This window comes from Drosophila teissieri, chromosome 2L (assembly GCF_016746235.2).
Source record: "Drosophila teissieri strain GT53w chromosome 2L, Prin_Dtei_1.1, whole genome shotgun sequence".
NCBI classification, from domain to species: Eukaryota; Metazoa; Arthropoda; class Insecta; order Diptera; family Drosophilidae; genus Drosophila; species Drosophila teissieri.
In genome coordinates this window covers 7311683-7335344 of record NC_053029.1, presented here as the reverse complement: position 1 = coordinate 7335344, position 23662 = coordinate 7311683, and the positions used below count along the sequence as shown (strand labels likewise).

The following is a 23662-nucleotide window of genomic DNA, read 5'->3' as shown; positions in this document are numbered from 1 at the left end:
CAGTTCACAGTTAAATAAAGCAGCTTAAATAACTGAAGTTATTGTTTAGAACCCGCATTGTACCTAATTGATGCGTACCTATGTAGGTACATGCGGTGAGAGAGAAAGAGAGCTTTTTCAATTGCCCGCGAACTGTTGATTAAAGCGGAGGTATTTTTGGAGTGTCGGCACTCTTTCGGCGAAAGTGGAAATTGTTTGAAAATCTGTGCGTGCGCGCGTATATTCCTTTAACTAATCCTGATTGAGCGCGGTTATTGTTTAATTGTAGTGCGATATTTGTTTATTTGAAAGTGACTGATGTTCGTTTAGTGGAATTTATTGCATTACAGATGCTGGAAATTACACTAGAACGCACACATACACATCGGCAAAACAACTGTTACGCCTACACAGCAGCAGAAACAACAACAACAGCAGCTGCAGCGAGGGAATTAGCAGCAACAATTTTCCACCCAAAGAGGGAAATAACTGTTCCGTGAGTTTGTGCAATTTGGGATGTATTTGTTGTTGTCATCCAACGTACTTTATGTCTTTACTATGCTCCTGCTGCTTCTCCTTCTTCCGCTCCTTTTCTCTCCTCACCTTACTCTTCCGCAACAATCCTCTCCCATGCGGTTAGTGTGTTATTAACGTCCTGAAGGAATAAAAGCAACAACAACCCCATGTACATTTATTGTTCTCCCCCATTGCACAGAGAGAAAATGTTGAACGTAAAGATGATTAATGTTTTTATTTGCACTGTATGATTAAATTGGTGAACTGATTGGATTAGATAAATAAAGAAAACACATTGCGCTTTTAAGATTTTTTAATGAGTACGAAGAACGCTTTCCTTGATGTTTAATTTGTAGTATTTTATTAAAGTGAAATAATATTATTTTCTGTGTACCTATCCCTGTAGTTCCCATGAGTTTTACTTTTTTTCGCCACCAAGTCCCTGTTGATTGTATGTTATTGGGATTCCTCACTTTTCACAGTTGCCATGGCGTGTATATTAATGAATTTGTGCGTTAATAATTCATGACTAGGACTACGAAAAAAGAAAATTTATAATTTCATGTAACTTCCCAAATTTGTGGTCTTCAAAATGCGTCTATTAGCCTATTTAGGTAACGATTTATAAAGTTGTAGAGAACGAAAACACTAGCGCTATGCACTATCTGCCCTAAAAAGGCTGAACATAAAGATAACATGTAATGGTTTAAGTGAAATAAGCCCAAAGATTGCATTTGAGCTTAGTGGTCTGATTAAAGTCCCTTGAAGCAGATGATATCACCCTACCGAATCAGCAAATTTGCCACCCTGCGAGACTCCTGCTAATTTAATGTTTACACTTGCATTGAATTACCTCTAAACACAGGAATATGGCATTTGCCGGCCACATGAGAGTGACTTCCAGTTTTGTGCACAATGTATACATTGTACAACAACCGAAGATTACGATCCTAAACATTCCACTCGGCAATTAAGTGCTAGGCAATGATCATTCGATGAGGAAAGTCCAAGCACCAGATCAAACGAATCGGTGTCGTGACTCAAGCTAGGTCTAGTTCTAGAGCTTAGAATCGCCCACAGACCGTGCACTCGTTGACTTTGAACTTGACTTGAAACGCTGACGCTAAATGCTAAATTGACCGGCAAATAGAGGCTGTGCTGGAGATCTACACTTAGGTTAATTTCCACGCTCGTCACATGCGTAGCTTGTGAAGCTTTGTAACGAAACAATGCCCATCGTAATGCACAGCGTAAAATCATGCCACAATCTTATCAGTAGCCTGAGCTTATGCTGGCTGAATGAATATGAATCGATCGATGTTCCGCTGTCGCACACCGAACGCTTCGCTGAGATTGTCGTACGTCGAACTGATAATGGGTGTCAAACCATTTACCCCCTTCACGAATCGCGATATTGAAAGCAGGCGGTGCCGGTGGAAATTGTTAACGAAAAGACACACAAGTGCCGTAGATAAATTGATTTGAGCACACTGTCAGAAATGTTGTCCGTATGAGGGCGTAGTACTTTTAAGACATTTTTTATTTGCATTCTAAAGCTTGCAGGCTGTAAAACCATATCTGTAATTTTCTTGTCATTTAGCTCTCTAGAATAATCACAATGTAGTCTGTCGTAAAAAATTACACCTGGCATTTCTCTTAGAAGGAAAATAGTTTCTTATGTCATTGATTATTTTTCCGTGTGTACTAGGAACGTAATAAACACAGGGGTATAAATAACGATAAATACGTGGAAATGCTATCGCAATGCGTTTGTTTTCTGCAGAACCAATAACATAAGCCGTTTATGACCAATTACTAAGCCGCAATATCGAAAATCTAATATCGCCGTGCAAATTAAGTAGAAAGTTAGGAAAATGTGACATTCACGATAATTTCCCCACACCTTATAGAAAAAATCAATGAAAATCCAAGGAAAATGGCATTACCATTAGATCTCGGCGCTTGATTAAGCCTTATTAGTAGCCATTCAACACGTAATTACCCCGCAAAAGGTCACGTCAATATACAAAGTTTGACATCAATTTAGAGCTTCAACAGCCGAATTTCGTATCTGTATCTGTAACTATAATTATAATTGTCTTAATTGCTATTGCCAACATCAGAAGTCGTTTTGTATATAATTTACAAACGCAGGTCGTTAAAAGTTACTTCAAGATCGACAAAACAATTGAAAGCAAATATGTTCTGATTAGATCTCCAGTGCTAGCGGCTGAATTTAATATTAAGATGATGTGGTCATAAAGATAAAAGGATCATGTGATGAATTCTGAACAAAAAATTTACTAATCTCAAGTAGACTTCTTATGTTTAAAGTACCCTTGGCAACATGCCTACTGAGTTAAATGTTGAATAATACACGCAGCTCTTGTTGCTAATTACTAGTGTTATAAGGTTAGAGTAATGATGTCCCTGTAAATGTAGAGATGAGCTCTAACCTGAATGTCAACATTTGAACTGTGACTTTCTGCCAAAAGTAAAAAAGTTAACATTAAATCCCCGAATATTTTCCCTTAAGCTTTGGGTTTGGTTGTACCCACTTGCTTAGTTCTTCCCACTCCAGCATAATTATTTTTGTAATCTTTTGATTGTACACTTTCATAAATAAAAAAAAAAGTGTATTGCCATAAAACAACAGTAATCTTTGGGCAATAGCATATGCCTCCTTTGTGAGCCACTTAAGGCTTATCGCCCACAGTTGATTACTATTCTGATCTCCCGAATCTTTGTACTATTCGTCATGGTCTTACCAAGAGCTGATTAAGAAACTTACTCGAACGTTTGGCTTTTAACAACATGTATCAGCGAGATATCAAAGTTCACTGCCTTAATCCAAACAAAAGCAATTGGACACTTTCTGATAAGCCCAGGGCGATTCCCCGTTTAAACGGACCCACCTGCTAGTGGGCTTTTCAGTTTTAATTGTCCGATCGGCGGTATCGGACGTGTGCCGACCTTGTTAAGGTCTTCTAAAGGTTTGTTACCAAAGGGATAACGCGCATGAATTTATAATCTAAATTCTTTTGAGAAATCTAAAAGTACTCGTGCTGGCAATAAAGCTTTAATCACCCCAACTTCGAGTGGAACTATTTGTTCTGGTTCAAAAGCTATCGTGGAACATGGGTATAGGATTTATAAGAGCATCACATGATAATTTATTGACCAATCAAGACAGTATGCAAATTAGAGAGAATTGAAAACAATTGCCACAGTGCGTCTTTTCAAACAATCTCGTAATAGGCTCGTAATCCCAAGTCTTTCTTAAATTCAATAATGAAGATAATTTAAATGAGCTCAGTCACGAATGTTGATTTTCGCTTGTAGCTCATAGAAACCCTAGCATTAAACGTTCAATACAGAATCCCAAGATTTCAAAATATATTTCCCTAGCTTATAAAAATTAGTAAAAATTAGTGAACATTTAAATTAAATGTTTTGTCGTGTTTTCAGAAAAAGGATCCTTTGCGGTTAAGCAGCTTCTCAAAATGGCTTGCACTTGCGAAGTAATTGGCCTGGCCTGCGTGGTGGCCTTAATCCTGAGCGCTACGGCCAAAGCGCCCTACCAGATGCGCATGTTCTTCATATTTTTTGGAGCAGGTCTGATAGTCTTTCTGTGCGTGCCCTTTATGATCCTGCGACCGAGAGACTACCGCAATGCGCTGTAAGTGAAAATACCTACGCTTCCGTCATGTTTCCAAATTTATTCAAATATTTTAATCCTTCAGTTTTCCATCATGGTGCTTCCGCCAGCTTTGCCGCCTGGTGGGCATAACAATGGAGGTTCGCGGTCTGGAGAATGTCCGTAAGGACCACGGCGCAGTGGTGATAATGAACCACCAGAGTGCTGTTGATCTTTGCGTTCTGGCCTATTTGTGGCCGGTGATCGGAAGAGCAACAGTTGTCTCCAAGAAGGAGGTCCTCTACATCCCATTTTTCGGCATTGGAGCATGGCTCTGGGGAACCCTCTACATAAACCGGTCCCGCAAGACCGACTCGATCAACTCTCTGCAAAAGGAGGCCAAAGCGATACAGGAGCGCAACTGCAAGCTTCTGCTCTTCCCTGAGGGCACACGAAACTCCAAGGACTCGCTGCTGCCCTTTAAGAAGGGCTCGTTCCACATTGCACTCCAGGGCAAGAGTCCCGTGCAGCCGGTGGTCATATCGAAGTACTCATTCATGGATGACGAGAAGAAGACATTCCGTCCTGGCCACGCCCTTATCCACATCCTTCCCGAGGTGTCCACCGAGAAGTACAAGAGAGAGGACGTGCAGCTGCTGATCGACGAATGCCAGTCCATCATGCAGACGGAGTACACTAAGCTGAGCAAAGAAGGCCAAGCCTTGAGCTCGAAGAAGCAGGCATAGGACTGGATAGGCTATAATCAAACTCAGGTTACATAAAAACTACACCCACACATACACTGGGCTTGTGATTTGGGTTTTAATGTACAATCGATCTAAAAGATTTGCCTATCCATGGATGAGATGAATCAAAAGCAACAGAATGCCGATATTTGAGGGACGTAAAACCGTTGGCCTAGTATTAAGCTACACAATATCACTCCATCGGTGAATTTCCGATTAATATTAACTGTTTTACCTCCAGTACATGCATGTATATGCCCAGAGCCTTTTTCGACTAAGCGAGAAACAAACAGAAAACAAATTTTACAAACGAAGAAAGCGCATTTGTTAGATGTTTAGCTTTATGCAAATAATATATTGATTTATATGTGAATAATGAAATGAGACCTATTTAATAAAACATTTTGCACTGAACAAATTTTTAACGTTTTTTGTTTCTTTAGTTTTACAATATTTTAAAATTAGGCAACATAGCTTACTTTTTGAATTCTGTTTTTTCGCGCCAAAGTTGAGGTAATTGCCTATCGCTTACATCCCATCCACAGACGAACAGCTGTTTCGATTGTTGATATCGATTACCGGCTATACAATATATGTAGTTATTATTATTTTCTTTTAATTTTGTTTACGGATTAAATGATATGTGTTTTTGGGAAACAACACTCTGTTTCCACTAGCACGATTGCTGCACATTATTTGTTGTAATTGTGAATGGACGACGCCATTTAGCTGGGAAACCATTTAACCATACATTTTAACGTGTTTTGTAAACAAACAAAAAAATTGCATCTGTTGAGACGAATCCTGAATTGTCGGCAGATTCATCACCAGGACACGATCATTCCCCTCAGAACATGGGGACTAACATTCCAGCAGATGCGGACCTAAGTGAATCTGAGGAGACGGACAAGCTTTACGACATCAACAAACTGCGAGCGTTCAAGGATGTTCCTTTCCTGATAAGCCGCATGGAGCCCAAGGACACGATCGTGACATACGGCGATGCTGCAGAACAGATCCAGGTTTTGGTTAATTTTCTGCGCATGAACAAGGTCCCAGCCGGAGCAGGAATTGCACTACGAGTCACGGAGCACACGCCGGCCTCTTCTCTTATGATTTTAGCGTAAGAGTACTTAATTATGTGGGTTACTCTGTTACTATCATATAAACTAAAAATTATAATCATCCAGAATCCTCAATAACAAGTGCTACTTCTTTCCCACGGATAAGATGATGCTCTCCCATGATCTGTACGTACAGATGAGCACGGCCGGTGTGGACTACCTCTTGGTCAACAAACATTTGACCGTTGCACCCTTATACTTTACATTTCTGGGAAGCATCTTGGTGTTTAAAGAGGACTGCAAGCTGTACACCGTAAAGTCGAAATCCGCCGATCATGCTGTACAGGCCAAGAAGCCGCTGCCCGCCAATATGTGCTACACCATCTCCACGACGGGCACTACGGGAAAGCCTAAGCTCGTACATGTGCCCTACGAATGCATTGCACCCAACATAGTGGGGCTCAGGTAAATATCCACTGGATATACCAAAACCCAAACTGACCACTATGCCCCCAAGCCAGAAGTTAAACGTCTCCATGGCCGACATCATTTACCTTGGCACACCCATTACATTCGATCCCTTCGTGGTGGAGTTCTTCCTAGCTCTTCAAAATGGAGCTACGTTACTTACCAGTCGTCACTCCATGAGGGACTCCCCTAGTAAGGTGCTAGGTGCCCTGTTCCCCGACAACCTGACCACGCCGGGTATCACCATCCTGCAGATGACTCCATCTCTGTTTCGGCAATTTGGAGCTTCTTCTATCAGAGAGCGAGTGCTAAGCAGATCCAGTTCATTGAGGTGATTTTTGATATATATGTTATTTGATCTTTATTATGAAATAGGCATCGTTTTCAGAGTACTGCTTCTTGGTGGCGAACCATTTCCCAGCAATGCCGAGCTCGTAACTTGGATGAATCCGAGTGTCCTGATGCAGAAACACATATGCAACATATATGGAATCACAGAAATATCCTGCTGGAGCCTCCTGCACATTGTTCAGTCATTACAATCACCTGTGCCTTTGGGAACTCCTATTGAAAAGGACACTATTCTGCGGATTGAATCTCAAAGCGATGAACCCTCGCAGCAAGGAGAGCTCTTTCTGGGCAGTGCCAAGCGTCGCTGCTATATCCCAGAAGTTGATGATCAGGCAAATGCTTCAAAAGACGATCCAGGCATTTGTTTCAGGGCGACAGGAGATCTGGTCACGCAACAGAAGGATGGCACATTGTTCTACAGCGAGAGATCGAACGATGTGGTAAAGCGAGCTGGTAATCGTATTAGCTTGGGTAAGTTTTCCAAATCGTTTCAGTCAATATAATATTAATTTTTTACAAATATGCAGGTTTAATCACTCGAAAAATTCAAAAATGTCTGCCAAGCGCTGAATTGACTACATGCCTGTGGCTCGAAGACTTGCAGAAACTTATTTGCTGCATTCGCTCTTTAGAGGCAAAAACTAGAGTTGATCAACGCGTCCAGACCTTTGATATCCTTTCCAAGGTATCGATTGCCGAACAGCCAGATAGATTTGTCTATCTACAACACTTTCCGTGTAACGTACACGGCAAACTGGACAAGCAACAGCTCCTCAAGATGTGCATTCCCCTTGCTCAGCCAGCTCAGCAAATTTTAAAGAGTTATCTGCACGATAGGCTGGAATGTGTGGAAGAGCCTGATGATAACTTACCAAAAAAGCAGCGACTTGAAGACGCTGCTCCCTGTGGCTATGACTTAAGTTTTCGCCAGGCGGGTGGCACATCGTTCCATGCCATCACAATTTGCCGAGAGATTGGTCTACAAATGTGCATCGATGACGAGCAACGCCACTTGTTCGAAATGCTACTGGATGAGAACATTCCGTTGCGCACAGTGCTAAGGTTCTTGGACACAGCCAAGCTGGTGGCCAACAACACCAAGCGGAAGAATGTTGAGCCAGCGGTTGTTGCCTCGTCCTGCCAAGGTCTGATAATTAAACGTATCGAACAGCCGGTGCTCAAGCTTCAGTTTTACTGGAAGGTAAACTTCGAAAAGTGCATAGACTCCCCAGTGACCGAATACGAGGGCCGCTTCATCTGCGTGGGCGCACATTCGAAAATTCTTCGTACTCTTAATCCGCAGACGGGCAGCGAGTACAGTGCAGTCAAACTTCCCGACCGTATCGAGTGTAAGGTTACGTTTCTTAGCGAGCAGCTCGCTATGGTGGGCTGCTACGATGGATGTCTCTACGGTTTTAATCCCCAAACTGGTGACATTGTATTTCGCGTTGGAATTGGGGGCATGATTAAGTCGCAGCCCATGCTGACCGCCGATGGTCGTCGAATTATAGTATGCAGCTATGCGGATGACTACAATGTCTATTGCTTGTCAGCCGAGCGGCAGGAGGTGCTGTGGTGCCTAAGGATCGGTGAAAAGCCGATCTTCGCGAGCCCTCTGGAGCTGCCAAGGGAACAGTCGCTGATAGTCTGCACCTTGGATGGCAGCTACTCGCGCGTGGCCATCACCGATGGCTCAGTGGAGTGGACGCAGAAATTTAGGGAGCCCGTATTCTCCACACCTGTTCTTTTGGAGTCCATGTCCAGTATTTTTCTAAGCGCGGAAGTGGCTGGTCGAGTCCATGCCTGTCATGTGGGCAATGGTAAAATTGTGAGTAGTGTTTTTCTGTTCCCAATTTCAAACTTGGTCATAACAATTGCAATCTTTAGCTGGCTACCTTCAGCACAGAAGGAAACATTTTCTCTTCGCTGGTGGTCAAGACCCCACCGACTTTTATGGGACATTCCTTTGCCGTTTTTGGTTGTATAGACCAACATGTGTATTGCCTGCGATGCAAAACCGGATCGGGTGGCAAATCTGTTGACTTCGAGCTCCACTGGAAGGTCAATGTGGGTGCACCCGTTTATGCCACGCCAACTCTGCTCACAGTGCAACCGAACGGTCTTCTGGTTTGGTGCGCCGCCACCGATGGACGCGTCATGCTGATGAACTTTAGAAATGGCGAGATTCAGTGGTCGGATAAACTGCCCGGTCAAGTGTTTTCCAGCGCATGCTTTATTGAGGACCTGCGTCGTGTTTTCGTGGGATGTCGGGACAACTTCCTTTACTGTCTGGGCATCTAGATATTAACTGAAACTGATACATTTCCAATTACAGCCAACTTGTAGTTTAATATTAATATAGAAATACGTGCCTTAATATCTGTATACCAAATGTCCAATGAAGATACAGAATTTACTTGTATGACTACAATTTAATTAGAATAAGAATGCCATTTTGTTAGAGTATATACATATTATAAATGTTACGTCATATTCCATGTGTTTTTGTTTGTTTTTGGAAATGGTTAAAAGTTATTCCTACACTTTCGTTGCACCTCACACATTCAAATTATAACAATCCTTGGTAGTAGAAAAATCTCTCTTCACCAAATTCATTCAAACATTCGGTTAGAATTTGGTGGAGAGAGACTTCTGTACCACCACAAAATAAGATCTTCCCACGGAATTTGTACATATCCTAAGACCTATCATACGTCTACATTTTGACAGATGTGTTCTGCTGAGCTATCGTCGGAATCTTCGGAGCACTTCTGTATCCAGATCAAGCCGCACCTGCTGCATTGCCGACAGCACAATGATGTTAGCGAGCATTTCGACTTCCTGCCCTCCAGCTTCTCCTTAATATCCTCCATGGCTTGTCGCTGGCGGTGCGTTTGCCTTGGAGCTCTGAATTGGGCACTAAGTGATCTCCTCTTTTTGTGAATCCGCTGCTGTTGTAGTCTTCGTTGCTCGCGCTCTTCCCTCTTTTTGGCCAGCTGGTCCATTCGTTTCTGATACCGGGCTTCGTCCAAAAGCATCTCTGTAGGAGTCCTGGCCTGTTTGGCTATGTAGGCTGCCCACCAGTCCCTCCTTTTCTCCAGATATTCACTTAAGTCTGTACGATCTATGGTGTAGCTTTCACCAGATATTTTTGATGCTACTTCCTCTTCTGCTCTTTGCATTTCGATTTTGGCTTGCATTTTCTGAACCCTCCTTTCCCTTGAAAGTGCCACTAATTGTTCGCTTATAAATTGAAAATTCTTCTCCAGAACTGGCAACAATTCCTCATACTTTTCATCCGAAATGTGTTTACCGAAGTTTAGTATCAATACGTTGTAGTGCTGAGGGTCACTTTTATATTTCTTAAAGATTTCAACTTCCTCCGCACTTATGGGTACCTGTCTACCCATGATCATGTGCTCCATTTGCTCCACATCCTTGTCAAAAGCGCCAGACTTCAACGTATCCATTTGCGATCGCACAAAGGCGTCGTGCGTTTGTCTGAGCGTCGAAATGTCTGTGCTAGATGCCCTTTTGACTCCCAAAGATACAAAGTTAGTTGGTATTCGGAAGCTGGAGCGAATGGCCCTACTGGACATAACAGATTTTCTGCTCTCTGTTTCTGATCGTCCACCGTCTGAATCGATCTTGAGAAGCTTGACATGATTGTACAAGACCTTTTGAACATTTTGAATGTAGCGCCACTTGAGAATTTCCTTCAGTTTGTGAGCATCCTCGGGCGTTTTAACATACGACGACCACTCTTTATACTTTCCCCGCAAATCGTTCCACACCGCACTTATCCAATCCGAGGCCTTGATCTTAGAAATCGTTGCCAGAAAACTGTTTGCTGACATTTTTGTGGCGTCCATTGTTTTGTGAAATCTTTTTGGTTCATCCGAAGCTATTGGCTTTTCTTCGAATAAGCGATTGATAATCGTTGTGGCCATTGATGACATGGGTAGCTGTGCTGAATCTTTTGTTACGCTATCCAATGATTTCAACGAGGAATAAACTTTCGGTTTTGCCACTGAAAAGGAGTTTGTTTGAGATATCTCAGATGCGCTTAAAACAGGATTCAACTTTGATTTGATGTCGAAATATTTCGATACAGTCATCTTCTGGTTCTTGGCTAGGCTTTCATCAGATGTACCTATTTTATTTTTTCTATTAAGAACATAACTTTTTCCCAATGGTTTTAAAGTTTCCACTTGGTACGCAGATTTCAATTTTTCGTATGTTGAGAAATTTTGTATATTGTTAAGATTTGAAGATTTTGGAAACTTAGTAAGATCATTTTTTGTATGATTCTCCTTCTCTATCTGTTCCGATTGATCCTTTTGCAAGGATTCGTCTTCAATCGTTGCATTTGTTAACGTAAATTCCTTTTTCAATTTCGAGACTTTTTTATTTTTCATCCTCTTTTTGACTCTACCTTTAAGTATTTTTGAGTCGGTATAGGGGGGTTTTCTCCAGGTTCCCTGCTGATTTTCTTCTTTATCTGCTTGTTTTAAATCTGTATCTGTATAAGGTGTTGTTTCTCTGTCCGCTGTATTGTATGTTTGGGTCTTTTCTCGGGGATAAACTTTAACCTTTAGCCTTGATGCTATGTTATGAGTGCTCTTTTTTTGAGAAACTACATTTGAATCCTTCATTAAATCAAAGTTCATTGCGCCTAATTGTTTTGGCCGTAAAATGCGTTGCTTATGAATACGTTTTTTACGTGGCTTTTCATTAGGATCCTCCCCCAAATCAAATAAATTTCGTTTTTTGTTCACCGTGTAGGATTCTTTTTTATTGTTATTCATTATCTTTGTTGTTTCCACATTCTTCTGGGTTTTTAGTGAATTTAAGAAAATCCATATGGATTTTTCAAAGGATTTTTTTGGTTTGCGTCTTGTAGACCTACTTCTACTCATATACCGCAATTGGCGTGCAACATTATAACATTCTTCAGCTTCTTTTAAGTTGCCTTTGGTTAATTTTCTCATTACTTTTAGATGTGACTTTAAAATTTCTGCAATATTACTGCAATCATGCTCATTAATTTGAATCTTCAGATTTGCTAACATTTTTTTGAGATATAAACTATGTGTCTTATGATCAAATAATTTTTTTAATAGTAACTTCAGTTTTCTGTCATTGTGTTCATCTCGCAGATAATTTCTTTCATGCTTACGATTTCGTCGCCGTAGCAATTTAATGGATTCAGCTAGAATGGATCGGGTTCTATGCATGGACATCATTCGGATCCTGTGAATTAAATTGCCATCTTTACTTAAAAGTTCGTTTAGGCATTCTTGGAGTTCAATCGCTTTCGTCCTTCGCCTCCTAAAACCCTTCATAATAAGGTGTTTGTTATATAAACGGTAGGCTGCTGGTCGTCCATTATTTCGTTTCAAAATCATCTTAAAGTTCCACTAATAGTGATCTTAAGTAATTATACAACATAAAGAAAGAAATAAAAAAAAAAATGACGTAGCTTGTCAAGGTTGCTGTAAAACTAAATACAAAAGCGATGCAAACTTCACTAGATGGTTTCTATAAATTTGTATTTAATAGATTTGTTAAGCCTATTTTTTATTGGCTTTTGCTGACTTCTTAAGTATCTCTGCTGCCTTTGCTTTGTTTAGGCGCATCTGCTCCAGGTCCTTTTCCCTCTGTGGTATAACTTCAACGGTGTTTGGTATTCGAGGACACTTCTCAGGCTTCGGCGCTGACTGCGATGTGGAAGGCAGTTCCCCATCCACAACTTCCGATTCAGGTGCAGCTTTTCGTTTGCCGCGTTTGGGGCGAGCTGTTTTCGCCTCGACTTCCGCGTAGGCTAAATCAGCATCTGTTGGCGGAGCTGCCTTTGTCCGTCTTGTGCGTGCCACCTTTTTTGGTTTCTCCGGCGTCTCATCGATCTTCCCGGACATCTTATCGATGGCCAGTTGGACACGTTTGCTGACGAGCGGTTGTTGAACTCGCAGTGCACTCTTTGCCGTAAAGTAGTTGCGTATGGAACCCTGTATCTTCTTCTCGTTAATTTTCTTCATAACGGGCATCAGAATGTCATCCGTTTTGGAAGTAGTCCAGCCGAAAGATTTTCGCGTGAATTCCCGTATTGATTCCACATCCGGCGTGCCCCAGCTAAATGCATCACGATTGTCATCGATCGTGGGCGCTAAATATGCCTCCACCACTGCACCGCTGGGGAAACCCTCGTGCAGTTCGATGTTCTTCAGTTTTTTGCTGAGCGAATGGCGAGCCGAGCTGCCAGGTGGAAGATTGCTGCTCTTGTGTGCTTGCCACCAGTCGCGGAACTTTGTTAGCGTTTGTAACACCGATTGATTGCAGACACCTGGCCCATTCGCATCCTGTCCGGAAAAGGAGGCCAATATCTCCAGGGCTGTTACAGCACCAATGCCATGAATTCCTGTAGTGTAGTCACTACCAACCAAACAGGCCAACTGAATTAGTTTACCCCTGTTGCAGTTAAACGTTTGCTCTATCTGTTCCGCTCGGAATTCCAGCACGTGCTTGTTTTGTGCAAAGAAGTTCTTGTAGACAGTTCGTCCACCAAAGAGCCAAATATCACTGTCATCCGTAATGGTGCCGTTGGTGAGATCGGTGGCATTGAGGAAGGCGCACTGCGCCTCCGCCTCCATGGGGGCGACAATGTACGGGATGCCGAAAAGGCGTAGCAGCTCCTGGCAGTCGATACTCATGCGCTGGCTGATGGACATGCCCATTCGGTCTTGCCGGTTCCGCTCGATTTCAAGTTCCTTTCGCTCCTGGGCTAGGTTGGTAGCCATCTCTTGCAGTTCTTCTGAGGTCTTCTGCGATTTGAGGGCCTCTGCTGCATCTTTGATAAGATCCTGTAAGGATACAACATTATTTAAATTAAATACTTAGAGACTCTCGCAAATGAATATGTACAATACATACCTCAGGATCTACAGTCTTTTCTTTTTCCGGCTCCTTTGGCTCGAAGAGCGATTTCGAGGCCTTACTGGACCTTTTAGTGGGCGAAACTTCCTCATCACTGTCCTCATTGGCATCACTAGCTCTTTTACGTCCGGACTTTGGGGTTCTCTTCCTGAAAAACGGTTGCGGGGTCTTGGGTGTTCCCGGTGATGTTTCATTTGTCGCTGGCGATTTGTCGGGCGTTCGCTTGATCACGTAACTGGTCTCAAAAAAGTCCTTTATGGATTTGTTTTTGCTGGGCGTTTTGTTTGGAGATATGCGATTGTTTTTATTATCGTCGCTGTCGCACAGCTCGATTAACTCGTCCTTCGGAACTATTTTCGAGGATTTCAGGGCACTTTCGTCGTCGGAGGACAGTACAATAGGGGCACTATTGCTTAATTTCACGTGATCCAGACTGATGTTTTTAACGTCGGCCATCTTTATTTTTAGCTCATCCAATATAGAGCTGAGTTCAACCTTTGGTTTTGGTTTTGCTTCATCATTTATGCTTAGTTGAATATTCTTAACTGCAGCGGTTTCTTCTTCAGATCATTTAAAATTGAGTCTAGATCAGGTTTGAGATTAACTTCTGCTGGAAGCGTTTCTTGACTATCTTTTACTTCGATAACTTCATCAACGGACGGCTTCCCTTCATTAATTTCTTGAATACTTTTATTCGGGAGTGCTTTAGCTTCGTCTTCAGAGTCCAATTTTAGTTCCTCACTGTCTTTTACTTCTATGAAGTCATCGTCTTCCTCATCGCTTTTCTCAATTCTATTTGTCTCTGCACCTTCGAATATATCCGCAAACAGATCGTTGGAGTCCCCTTGGCCCTCAGTGATGTCAACACAAATCTCAAGATTCTTTTTGCTTTTACCTCGCTCTTGAACTTCCATTACTTCTTCCAAGTCTGAGTCAGTATCAGTATCTACAATCTCCACCTTATCCTCGTTAAGATTCCTCTTACTTTCCTCAATCGCTTGGGAGAGTTGTTTGCTTTCTTCAATAGCTTGTGAAATAAGTTTGGCCTCCTCAATCGAGTTGTCAGCGATGTCGGTCTGGACTGTGGTGGTCTCAAACAACTTCTCAAGGCTTTGAGTGTCATTCAACTGAGTGGCCTCCATAATGTTGCCAACCTCCTCTTCGTTCATTCCGCCGTACTCAATCATATATGCCCGTGCAGGTCCTTTGGCCGCATGGCGCAACTGCTTGGTTTGAGCTCGGTTGAGGCGCAACTCTTGGTCCGAGTCGTACTCGTAGTCCTTTTCATCGTACACCTTGGTCTCCTCCATTGACATAGACAGTGCTTTGGCCAAATCCGCATCGAACTCCGTGCCTAGGTCTAACCTTTCCACTGGCTCTTTCTTGGTGGAAGTGCTTGGCTTCTCATCCTCCTCCGCGGGTACCTCCTCAATCATCTCCATTTTAACCTCCTGCTTGGTGCTTTCCATAGCTTTCTTCTTAAGATCCCTGACCAGCAGGAATCGTGTGTGCTCATCTGAGCTGATTTGTCGGGTGCACTGTTCAATGGCAGTTGGGGTGAGTATGCCCTCCTCGCTGAAGAAGTCGCACAACTCTGCATAGGTCAGCGTATGTCCGCCCATCTCCTGTTCCGCCTGCTCTAAGCTCTCCTGAACGGCTCGACGCTTTAGGAGTCGCTTCATCTGAAAGGAGCAGAAGTCATCGCTGCGGGCGGGCAACTCGTGTAGGCGGCCCCACGACGACTGCTTGCGCGTCTCCTTGATGTCTGTGAGGATCTCGTGTCGCACATCGGCTGGGAGATTCCGAAAGTGCTGGCTCTTCACATCGATGGCCTGTAAACTGGAGTTGTAAGAGTGTCGAGCGGTTGACTCGTCAAAGGAGCTGTCTGAGGCACTGGCACTGGTGTCCTGCTCGCTTTCACCGTGATTGTCTTGCCCCTCCGATGCAGCCGGCAGTTCGGGCAGCTTGAACAAGTCATCCTCGTCGTTCTTCTTGGCTGGAGGCGGACGCTTAACCGGAGATTTTAGCAGTAGCTCCGCATTCTTGCCCAGCGCTTGCTGCACTACTTTTTCTTTGGCCAGGGATTGTAGAAGCAACGCCTGAATGCGATCAGCTTCATTGCTGAGCTTATTCCTCTGCTGCTGACGACGTGCCTGAAAGAGTAACATAGAGAGGATTTTATTTGGAATGTCAATCTCCGTAAAATGCACTATAGTAACTCACAATGGTGTCCTTTTTGAGCTGCGGCACGCATCCATCGAAAATGAAAACCGGTCGCACACGATAGTATAGCAATTTACAGAGGCGATGGAACAGACCCAGTAAATGGGCATTACTCAGGGCTGAGCCCTTGTTGTCCTGAAAGCCCTTCACAACCTGATGCAACCAAATGGATATATCTGCGGGATAAACAGAATCCAAATCAGCAAGTATTTCATTAGGTGGCGAAATCGATGCTTACCCACTGCCAGGATTTTACCCTCCAAAGTCTCTACGGGCACTGGCTTGCCACAAGGCTCAATGAGCTTCCACAAGCCCGTAACTCCCATTTTCCACTAAAATATTTATTGTATAAAACATGCAAAATAATAGATAACTAAACTTTTTGTTGCGACAAGACGCGCTTTTTTAAACAGCTGCTTCTAGTGTTGAAAAGAGCACGTGGACTTTTACCTGAGATGCGCAAAGTGGTGATTTTCAAAATAGTGATTTCCTGATCACAATAAATATGAACAAATAATACCTGAAAGAAACTAAATAGCATTCTGACACCTGTTTAATATTATTCCGATTAGGCCCATAAAAAACTAGATCAAACTGGATTAAAATTTCAAACTAATTATTAGCAATAAAAAGTGTAGAGTATTCATAATTTATTTTCTTCCACTTTTTGATCATTGCTGTCACATTACAAACCCAAATTAATGGAAACAATCGTTTACTAACGTACTTTAGCCTTTAGGGAAAGCGACATAACACAAGTGACGTGCTTAGATACTTCTTAGGTCTAATGTTCTTTGTTTATGCTTAATACTAGCTTTGTTCTTAAGGACTAAAGAGGATAATTGATCCGAATATATTCTCATATATTCGTCTTCACTCTGCAGCTTCCTCTGCGGCTGCTGCGGCAGTGGCGTTGGCATTTTCGGCGGTGCTGGAGTCCTTCTTGCTGGCCTTGCTCTCCTTTTTGTCCTTCACCATTTTGCGATAGACCTCGAGATCCTGCGTCAGGGAGGGCACAAAGCTCTCGAAGTCTAGCTCGGTGAGGGTCTGTAGAATATCTTTGGCCGTGATGGTCTTGTGGTTCTGCTTGTGGGCCAACGCCGTCGACGAGGATGTCACAAAGATGGCAAACACAGATGCCGCTCGGGTGATCGCTGCTCGCGCTTCCTTGCTGACGCTGGCAGACTCCGGCAGGGATTCCTTGATGAGCCGCGCAATCACGGCATTCGGCAGGTTAAGATCCTCGATGCGCTCGACCATTTTGCTCCGGCTTATCTGCTTTTACTTGGTGGGCACTTCTTATTTCCCGTGGAGTTTAGGCGTCGCTGCTTCCCGCGTAAAGAGTAAACAGCTGGCCAGCCAGTGTTGGACAAGGCCAGCGTGCACGCATCTCCACCCACGATGTGGCAACTCCTCCACTCAATTCTGTTTGCGCCGCCTCGTTCGCATCAATTGTTTACACATTTTTATAAATAACAGCCAATTACCCCGGCATAAATGTGCACGGAGCGTTTCGGGCCCAACTTGAAGCTGTTCCCCTCCGAACTCACGTGATACGAGTCCTGTGCGTGAGCCAGCTACCACGCACATGGACCAGCAACAGGCGACGCCGCCAAAAAAACGCAGGCACAGCGAGTACCACGATCCAGATTATCAGCAAACGGAAGTCTCTAGCCAGGATGAGGACGAAACCCGTCCGGAGGGCAAGTCGCCCGTTCAGCACAAGCGTGCAAAGACAGAACAGGCAGAGGAGATGCCAACGTCGTCCGACAAATTTCAGCGCATCCGGGAGCTCCTTCGGCTGGAGTTCCAGCGCGAAATCTCTCAGAAGGTCGAGCAGTTGGCCGAAATCGACCGACGACTGCTGCAGGGACGACAACTGTTGGACAGACTGCGCTATCAGGTGGTCAGCGAATACTACCGGAAGCAACAGGTTCCCCTCACTGGTGCGGACGTTGCCAAGGTCCGTGGCGACAGCCTCTTTGGGGACGACGTATCCGTACCGCAGCTGCCACTGCATCCAGCCATCAAAAAAATCGTTGGCAAGCGCCCTGTTCCCATCCAGAATCATTTGCCAGAGCGCACGGCGGCCACCTTGGCCAAAGAAACCATCAGACTAAGGAATCCTGCTCATCGTCGTGCGGAGCGAAGACGACAACAGAAGATCAAGGAGCAAGGCATCGTAACCGATCACTCCAAGGATTCCAAAGATCAGCCAGAGCAGGAACCTCCCGTTTCCGTTAAGTTGGAGGACGAGCAGCCGTGCACCAGTCGGCAGGCCCACGAAAAACAACTGGAGCTTAATGCCTCGCGGCTTAATAACAAGAACAAGTTCAATTTTGTGGTGGGTAATACCTCCAAGTACATTGGCGATGGCTCTCGAGAAAATGCCACAGGTGGTCCAGCTTTAACCTATAAGTGGTTGGTCTATGTGCAAGGCAAAGATCTACCTGAACCACTGGAAAAGTACATTAAAAAGGTAAGTGATTTTCAAAAAACGTTCATAGTGATTCAGTGCGTTCTTGGCATTTTTAGGTGCGCTTCCACCTGCATCCGTCATACCGACCAAACGACATTGTGGACGTGCACAGTCCTCCTTTTCAGCTCAACCGACATGGTTGGGGGGAGTTTCCGATGCGCATCCAGTTATTCTTTCAAGAGCACTTGCAGCAGAAGCCCGTGCAACTGATGCATACAGTGGTGCTGGATAAAACAATGTGTGGACTACACACGATGGGTGCTGAGACTACTGTGGAAATATGGCTGAGAGCGAAACAGGCGTTAACGAAACAGAAAAGTGTCAAACCTCCTACTTCCCCTGAGAAGAAAATTGTTGTTCCTGCTCACCCTGTTGCTGCTCCGCATCTTTTAGAGCCTTCGATTTTCGCATTTCCTGGGGAGTCGTGCAAACCGCGCACTATTTCCTTCACTCAAAATAAGGAGGAACTGGATGATAATCTGTTTGCTGGCATCAACAAAATTGAACTCAGCGACGACATTGAGAAAATTGAACCAACGGTGCTGGTTTCTGAGCCCCTGAAGTTAAGCTACAGTCCTAGAAAGCAGCCGCCCACTCCATCAACGCCTCCTAGGGCTCAACTTCGGTTAAATGCGGCTCCCGTCAGCGCTTCAAAGCCTTCTGTGGTCTATCTACCAGTAAACGGCAGAAGTCCTAGGCAGGAATCCTTGTCAGAGAGGCAGCGGCACGAGTTTTCGCCAGTGAAGCACTATCCACCGGCGTCTCCCCAAAGAGCGTGGCAGGAATCTTCGCCGGATCGGCCTCCAATAAAGCCTGTGCCCAATGGCCATCAGCAGGGCAAGAAGAATGTTGTGTTTCAGAGAGCAGGAAAGCTGTACATTATTGATCCTTTGCAGCGGAAGCTTAAGCAGGCTGCGAAGCAACAATCCCTGCTGAAACCACAATTGAGTCTTCTTAAGCCACCGTCAGAAACGCGATGGCATATGCTGCAGTGCATGCAGCATGATCATGGGTACGCCAACATGAGCGGCGAGGTGGAGGAAAAGCTAATGCTGTTGCCTCCACTTGTGGACACTTCCTTACAACCGCGACCCCGAAGGCTGGAGCATGTCTTTAGAAGTGCCCAATTCCGAAACATGCGCAGTGCTGTGGAGTTCCTCCTGCGCCGTCTGCCGCTTACGGCGATTGATCAGCAGAAAGAGCACCCTTTCACATGCATAAGCCTCGACGCGTTCCACAAGCAAACTGCTCTGAAACAACGTTGCTTTGAGTACTTGCGGGCACGTCTCCTCCGTCGCAGTCTGATGCAGCATCACAAGCTGCATCAGCTTAATATTAGTGGGAAGGAACACTACTGGAGTTTACGGGAGATAGTGGCGTTCGCCAGGGTGCATGGTTATACGCCACCTCTCAAAGATGTGTTACCTGGCACGCAGATGAAGAGAAAACAAAAACTGAGCGCCGAGGAGCAACTGGCTCACCGTATTCAGGCGCAACTCAAGGGCGAGCCTCAACCGCAACTATCGGCCTACAGCACTCTCAGCTCCGACAATCGGCTGGAAGCTTGGATAACCAAGCAATCTGAACGTCTGCTTGGGCATGATCAAAAGGTGCGGGATAAGGAGTTCATCGATGTGCTGGGTGTGGACAAACCTCATTCGCAAGCCCACAGGGAAACTAACTCAGCAAGTGTATCTCTTCAAATGGTGAACCATCGCCAACTACTTTATCTACCTCCTCCGAAGCACTTGGATTCGGCCTTGCCGCTGGTCCAGGAAATGTGCAAGGACATTAATATCACACTGGAACCGGAGGAATCTCCGCCTGGCGTCTCCCAGCCGCTGGCCCTAACGATGCTCGGCCAAGTGCTGTGCACTTTTGTGGAGAGATTGGTGCGCCGCTCCTTGGCGGCGAAGCTGCAGCAGGAGACTTTGGAACAGTTGCCACCGTCGGCGGGCAATGCTCCGTTGTGTCTCCAACCTCAGGACATCGGCCGCGTTATCAGTCAGTGTTCTGAACTGGATTTCCTGGGAAACAGGCACTTGGGAGCTGCTCCGCTGGAACCACAAATCTAATGTGCAGTTGCCATTGTTTTGAATTTATTTTTTATCAAGTGCGCGTAATAGTTCAAATTCTACTGGGATATTAGTTGATATCTAATTAGAGTCTTGTACTCGTTGATAAGCATAAATCTAAGCAATAAATTAACTAAATTAATGTCTGAAAAAGGAAAGCAGCATTTTTTATTATCATTGGTTACAGTAACCTGTATATTTGATTAAATTTCAACAATCTTGAACAAGTTCTGTTTATATATAAATAAGAATCTTTACAATTTCTTCAAAACGAAGTTTTTGTATTTTCGTTTAGAACCTTATCAGTTAAGTTCAGCGAGTAACACATCTTTATCCTGCCCCAGAAGTATGCAGTGAAAAGTGCCGTTAGCAAATTCAATAACTGTTAATGGGAGGGCGGTTTTGCAGCTCTTAGCATATCCATATGATTCTTTGGCACCATTATCCGTCGCAATCGCATCTCTTTGCAGGCGCTCTCTTTGTTCTCCCCGCTCACCGATCGATTTCATTCATGGCGCATGCCAATGCCAATGTGGGGATGGGGTCCATCTGATTCTCTGGCTCTGTTTTCCTCAGTCTCTTTTCCGACGTGCGCGCAACAAGACCTAAAATCAAAGTGGAGCAGAGAAGAGCCCGCTTCCCGCGCGTGCTGCTCTTTAGATTAACTAATTAATTACTTGCCCGATATATAAAATGATTCACGAGTCATTATAATAATTATATTTATAATGTCGAAGCCTTCCATAGGCGATATAGCAGCTCCAGTACGTCTATGATAATCTATAAAAAGCTTTTGGATCACCAAATTTGAATGCTATTTTTTTTTGTGTCGTGTGTGTGCTCGTTCGTGCGACAGAAAATGTGGAGGCGCTAAAATGTTCTATTTTTATTTTGCAGTAAAATCCACAAGGAGATGCAAGTGTGTAGTATGTTTCAGCTTCTGTTGCGACGCCAAATTGCATTTGCGGCCAGCACGCCGCCCGATCCCTCGATCGTTTAGACCCCTTCATTGACTCAGTTTTCCTAGTGGTGGACAATCGGTCCAGCCAGCCAACATTTTTCGGAGCGCCCCAAGCGTTTTCCAATGATGCAAATCCCATTTACTCGGATTTTCAAAGTAATTTTCGTGCTCTCAACAATTGTCGCCGTCACAGGTAAGTACATAATCCCCATCTGATTTTTTGATTCCAATTTTGCGCCAGTATTGCCAGGTTCTCTAACAAAAATAGCTATATCTAGCGTCGAAAACATAAAAAACAGCTAAAACAAAGCACAGCTAAAATATTGGCAGTGCTGACGAGTCTATGATATTTTTAATGCTAATTCATTCAAACTTTCTTGAAAATTGTCTCTTATTTTGTATTAACTATTAAATGACAAAAAAGTCTAACCTGAATAACGTAAACTTTGAAAAATAGATTTGTAGATTATCTTTAAAGATTTGTTTGGGATTCATCAAAATTATGTATATTGTAAAGTAACGTACTTGCCTAGAGCTCCCTAGAAATCATTTGTTTATTTACCATCATTTCAAAAATTTGTTACAAAAAGCTTTCTGTACTTGAACATAAATTTTATAATGTTATTGAATCTGTATCTTTGAGCATTTTGTGCATGCAGTAGATATGTCCTTTTTTTGTAATCGCACCCCTCTGTATCCTGCAGATTGTTGTTCGAGCCGGATCTTACTTCTCCGAGAGCATACGCTGAAAATTGTGCAGCATCAGCACAGCCACATGCACGAGCATGCGCACGAGCTGCAGCAGCAGATCCAGGAGACTGCGGTTGAGTTGCTCAATCGCCTGGAGCTGCAGCGCAAGCAACTGGAGGCTTCCGCTCAGGAGGAGGCAGACCAACTGCATCCCGATACGGATACTACTCCGGACACTGGCGACCAACTGCCAACCACGGACGACTCCAATGTCGCCGATCCTGAACAGGATGCGGTTATTATCGGATCCAGTACCGCGACCTGGTTTGCCAGCGCAAGCAGCACACCAATCACTGAGTCCGAGACAGTGACAACACCCGAAACTGTTACGCACACCGGAGAACCGCCACCTGACCACAGCTCCTCCAGTACGCCAGGCTCCACAACTCCCAGCCCGAACGACAAGGAGACAGAGATTCAGATGCTGCCCTGCAGCGAAGCTTACAATACTAGCTTTTGCCTGAACGGCGGCCACTGCTTCCAGCATCCGATGGTAAACAACACAGTCTTCCATTCCTGCCTCTGCGTAAACGACTACGATGGAGAGAGGTGCGCCTACAAGAGCTGGAATGGTAGGTGGTCTTGCATAGCAAAGTAATCCATCCGGCTTGCTACAGAAGTCTCTTCCGATCTTGTATGGACTTGTGGTTGGAAAGGATTTCTGTGGCATCCAGATACAAAACTAACTATTACTATCTATAAGTCCCCAGTAGTTGGTAACCACATAATCATAATTGATCATTGCAGGTGACTACGTCTATTCGCCTCCAACAGCACAGCGGAAGGTCCGGATGGCACACATCGTCTTCTCCTTTCCCGTACTCATCATGCTGTCGTCACTCTACGTGCTCTTCGCAGCCGTTTTCATGCTCCGCAATGTGCCGGATTATCGCCGGAAGCAGCAGCAACTACACCTGCACAAGCAGCGGTTTTTTGTCAGATGCTGAGAGACCTTCGATGAGGAGAGGTCCTCCTCTGGATTTAGATTTGATTAGATTTGGAAACAATTTGGTTTCACCTATATAAGCCTCATTATTGGATGGCAAATTCTTGTTGACCATTTTTCTTTACGTTGCGCAGCGTAAAATTAACGCTTTAATTTATTGAATACATTTAGTGTACTTAGTAGGATTTTCTATTTAGTTGCAAAAGACGCACAGTTAGTATTTGCTTTTCTTTATCATTTCTTAGTTTCGTTTGTTTCGCTTTTGAAGCTTTCGTTGGAGCTTTTGTAGTTTGTTTGTAGTAACATTTTGTTACGTTAAATTAACCATTACGAAATATTAAGAATGTACTTAGAACATAATCTTAGCGCTTACTCCAGTTACCAGGACAAGTGATTATTTTTTGTAACACTCTGTTACATCGTGTATATTGTAAAGAAAAACTATTTTGGTAGTGTATTAAAGAAGAGGATTGGGACTCGACTCGAAACAGAACTAAAACATTCAAAACAGTGTTTCCTTTCTGCGGTTCATCG

The 23662-nt window shown here is 44.0% G+C and overlaps 7 protein-coding genes across 9 annotated transcripts; 4 read left to right on the top strand and 3 right to left on the bottom strand.

Moving 5' to 3' along the window:
* Positions 1-134: 134 nt before the first annotated feature.
* Positions 135-5296, top strand: LOC122611631 (1-acyl-sn-glycerol-3-phosphate acyltransferase alpha). 2 transcript variants are annotated; one of them, XM_043784850.1, is made up of 3 exons: positions 135-475; positions 3964-4174; positions 4239-5296. In XM_043784850.1, exons 2-3 carry the CDS (start codon positions 3999-4001, stop codon positions 4876-4878), a joined length of 816 nt encoding a protein of 271 aa, XP_043640785.1. In that variant the 5' UTR covers positions 135-475; positions 3964-3998; the 3' UTR covers positions 4879-5296. The 2 variants fall into 2 exon arrangements, with proteins under 2 accessions (XP_043640785.1, XP_043640786.1); XM_043784851.1 differs by lacking the exon at positions 135-475 and adding an exon at positions 3413-3488.
* A 45-nt stretch (positions 5297-5341) lies between these two features.
* LOC122611629 (beta-alanine-activating enzyme) lies at positions 5342-9219 on the top strand. 2 transcript variants are annotated; one of them, XM_043784846.1, is made up of 6 exons: positions 5342-6001; positions 6069-6407; positions 6460-6741; positions 6799-7232; positions 7289-8589; positions 8649-9219. In XM_043784846.1, the coding sequence occupies exons 1-6, from the start codon at positions 5733-5735 to the stop codon at positions 9060-9062; spliced, it is 3039 nt and encodes a 1012-aa protein (XP_043640781.1). In that variant the 5' UTR covers positions 5342-5732; the 3' UTR covers positions 9063-9219. The 2 variants fall into 2 exon arrangements, with proteins under 2 accessions (XP_043640781.1, XP_043640782.1); XM_043784847.1 differs by lacking the exon at positions 5342-6001 and having other exon boundaries at positions 6242-6407; positions 6464-6741.
* On the bottom strand, positions 9217-12302 carry LOC122611630. The gene has a single exon (XM_043784849.1). The coding sequence runs from the start codon at positions 12167-12169 to the stop codon at positions 9470-9472; it is 2700 nt and encodes an 899-aa protein (XP_043640784.1). The 5' UTR covers positions 12170-12302; the 3' UTR covers positions 9217-9469.
* LOC122611628 (DNA excision repair protein ERCC-5 homolog) lies at positions 12238-16345 on the bottom strand. Its single transcript, XM_043784845.1, is given in 5 exon segments — positions 12238-13621; positions 13692-14251; positions 14254-15847; positions 15918-16093; positions 16156-16345. Coding segments are annotated over 5 exon segments (3705 nt in total). The 5' UTR covers positions 16244-16345; the 3' UTR covers positions 12238-12334.
* A 171-nt stretch (positions 16346-16516) lies between these two features.
* LOC122614289 (DNA polymerase epsilon subunit 3) lies at positions 16517-17280 on the bottom strand. Its single transcript, XM_043788843.1, has one exon. The coding sequence runs from the start codon at positions 17175-17177 to the stop codon at positions 16791-16793; it is 387 nt and encodes a 128-aa protein (XP_043644778.1). The 5' UTR covers positions 17178-17280; the 3' UTR covers positions 16517-16790.
* Positions 17281-17328: 48 nt separating this feature from the next.
* On the top strand, positions 17329-20624 carry LOC122614283. Its single transcript, XM_043788830.1, has 2 exons — positions 17329-18396; positions 18453-20624. The coding sequence occupies exons 1-2, from the start codon at positions 17506-17508 to the stop codon at positions 20469-20471; spliced, it is 2910 nt and encodes a 969-aa protein (XP_043644765.1). The 5' UTR covers positions 17329-17505; the 3' UTR covers positions 20472-20624.
* Positions 20625-21065: 441 nt separating this feature from the next.
* Positions 21066-23572, top strand: LOC122620913 (protein gurken). The gene is made up of 4 exons (XM_043798597.1): positions 21066-21235; positions 21369-21625; positions 22137-22754; positions 22930-23572. Exons 2-4 carry the CDS (start codon positions 21556-21558, stop codon positions 23127-23129), a joined length of 888 nt encoding a protein of 295 aa, XP_043654532.1. The 5' UTR covers positions 21066-21235; positions 21369-21555; the 3' UTR covers positions 23130-23572.
* The last annotated feature ends 90 nt before the right edge of the window (positions 23573-23662 follow it).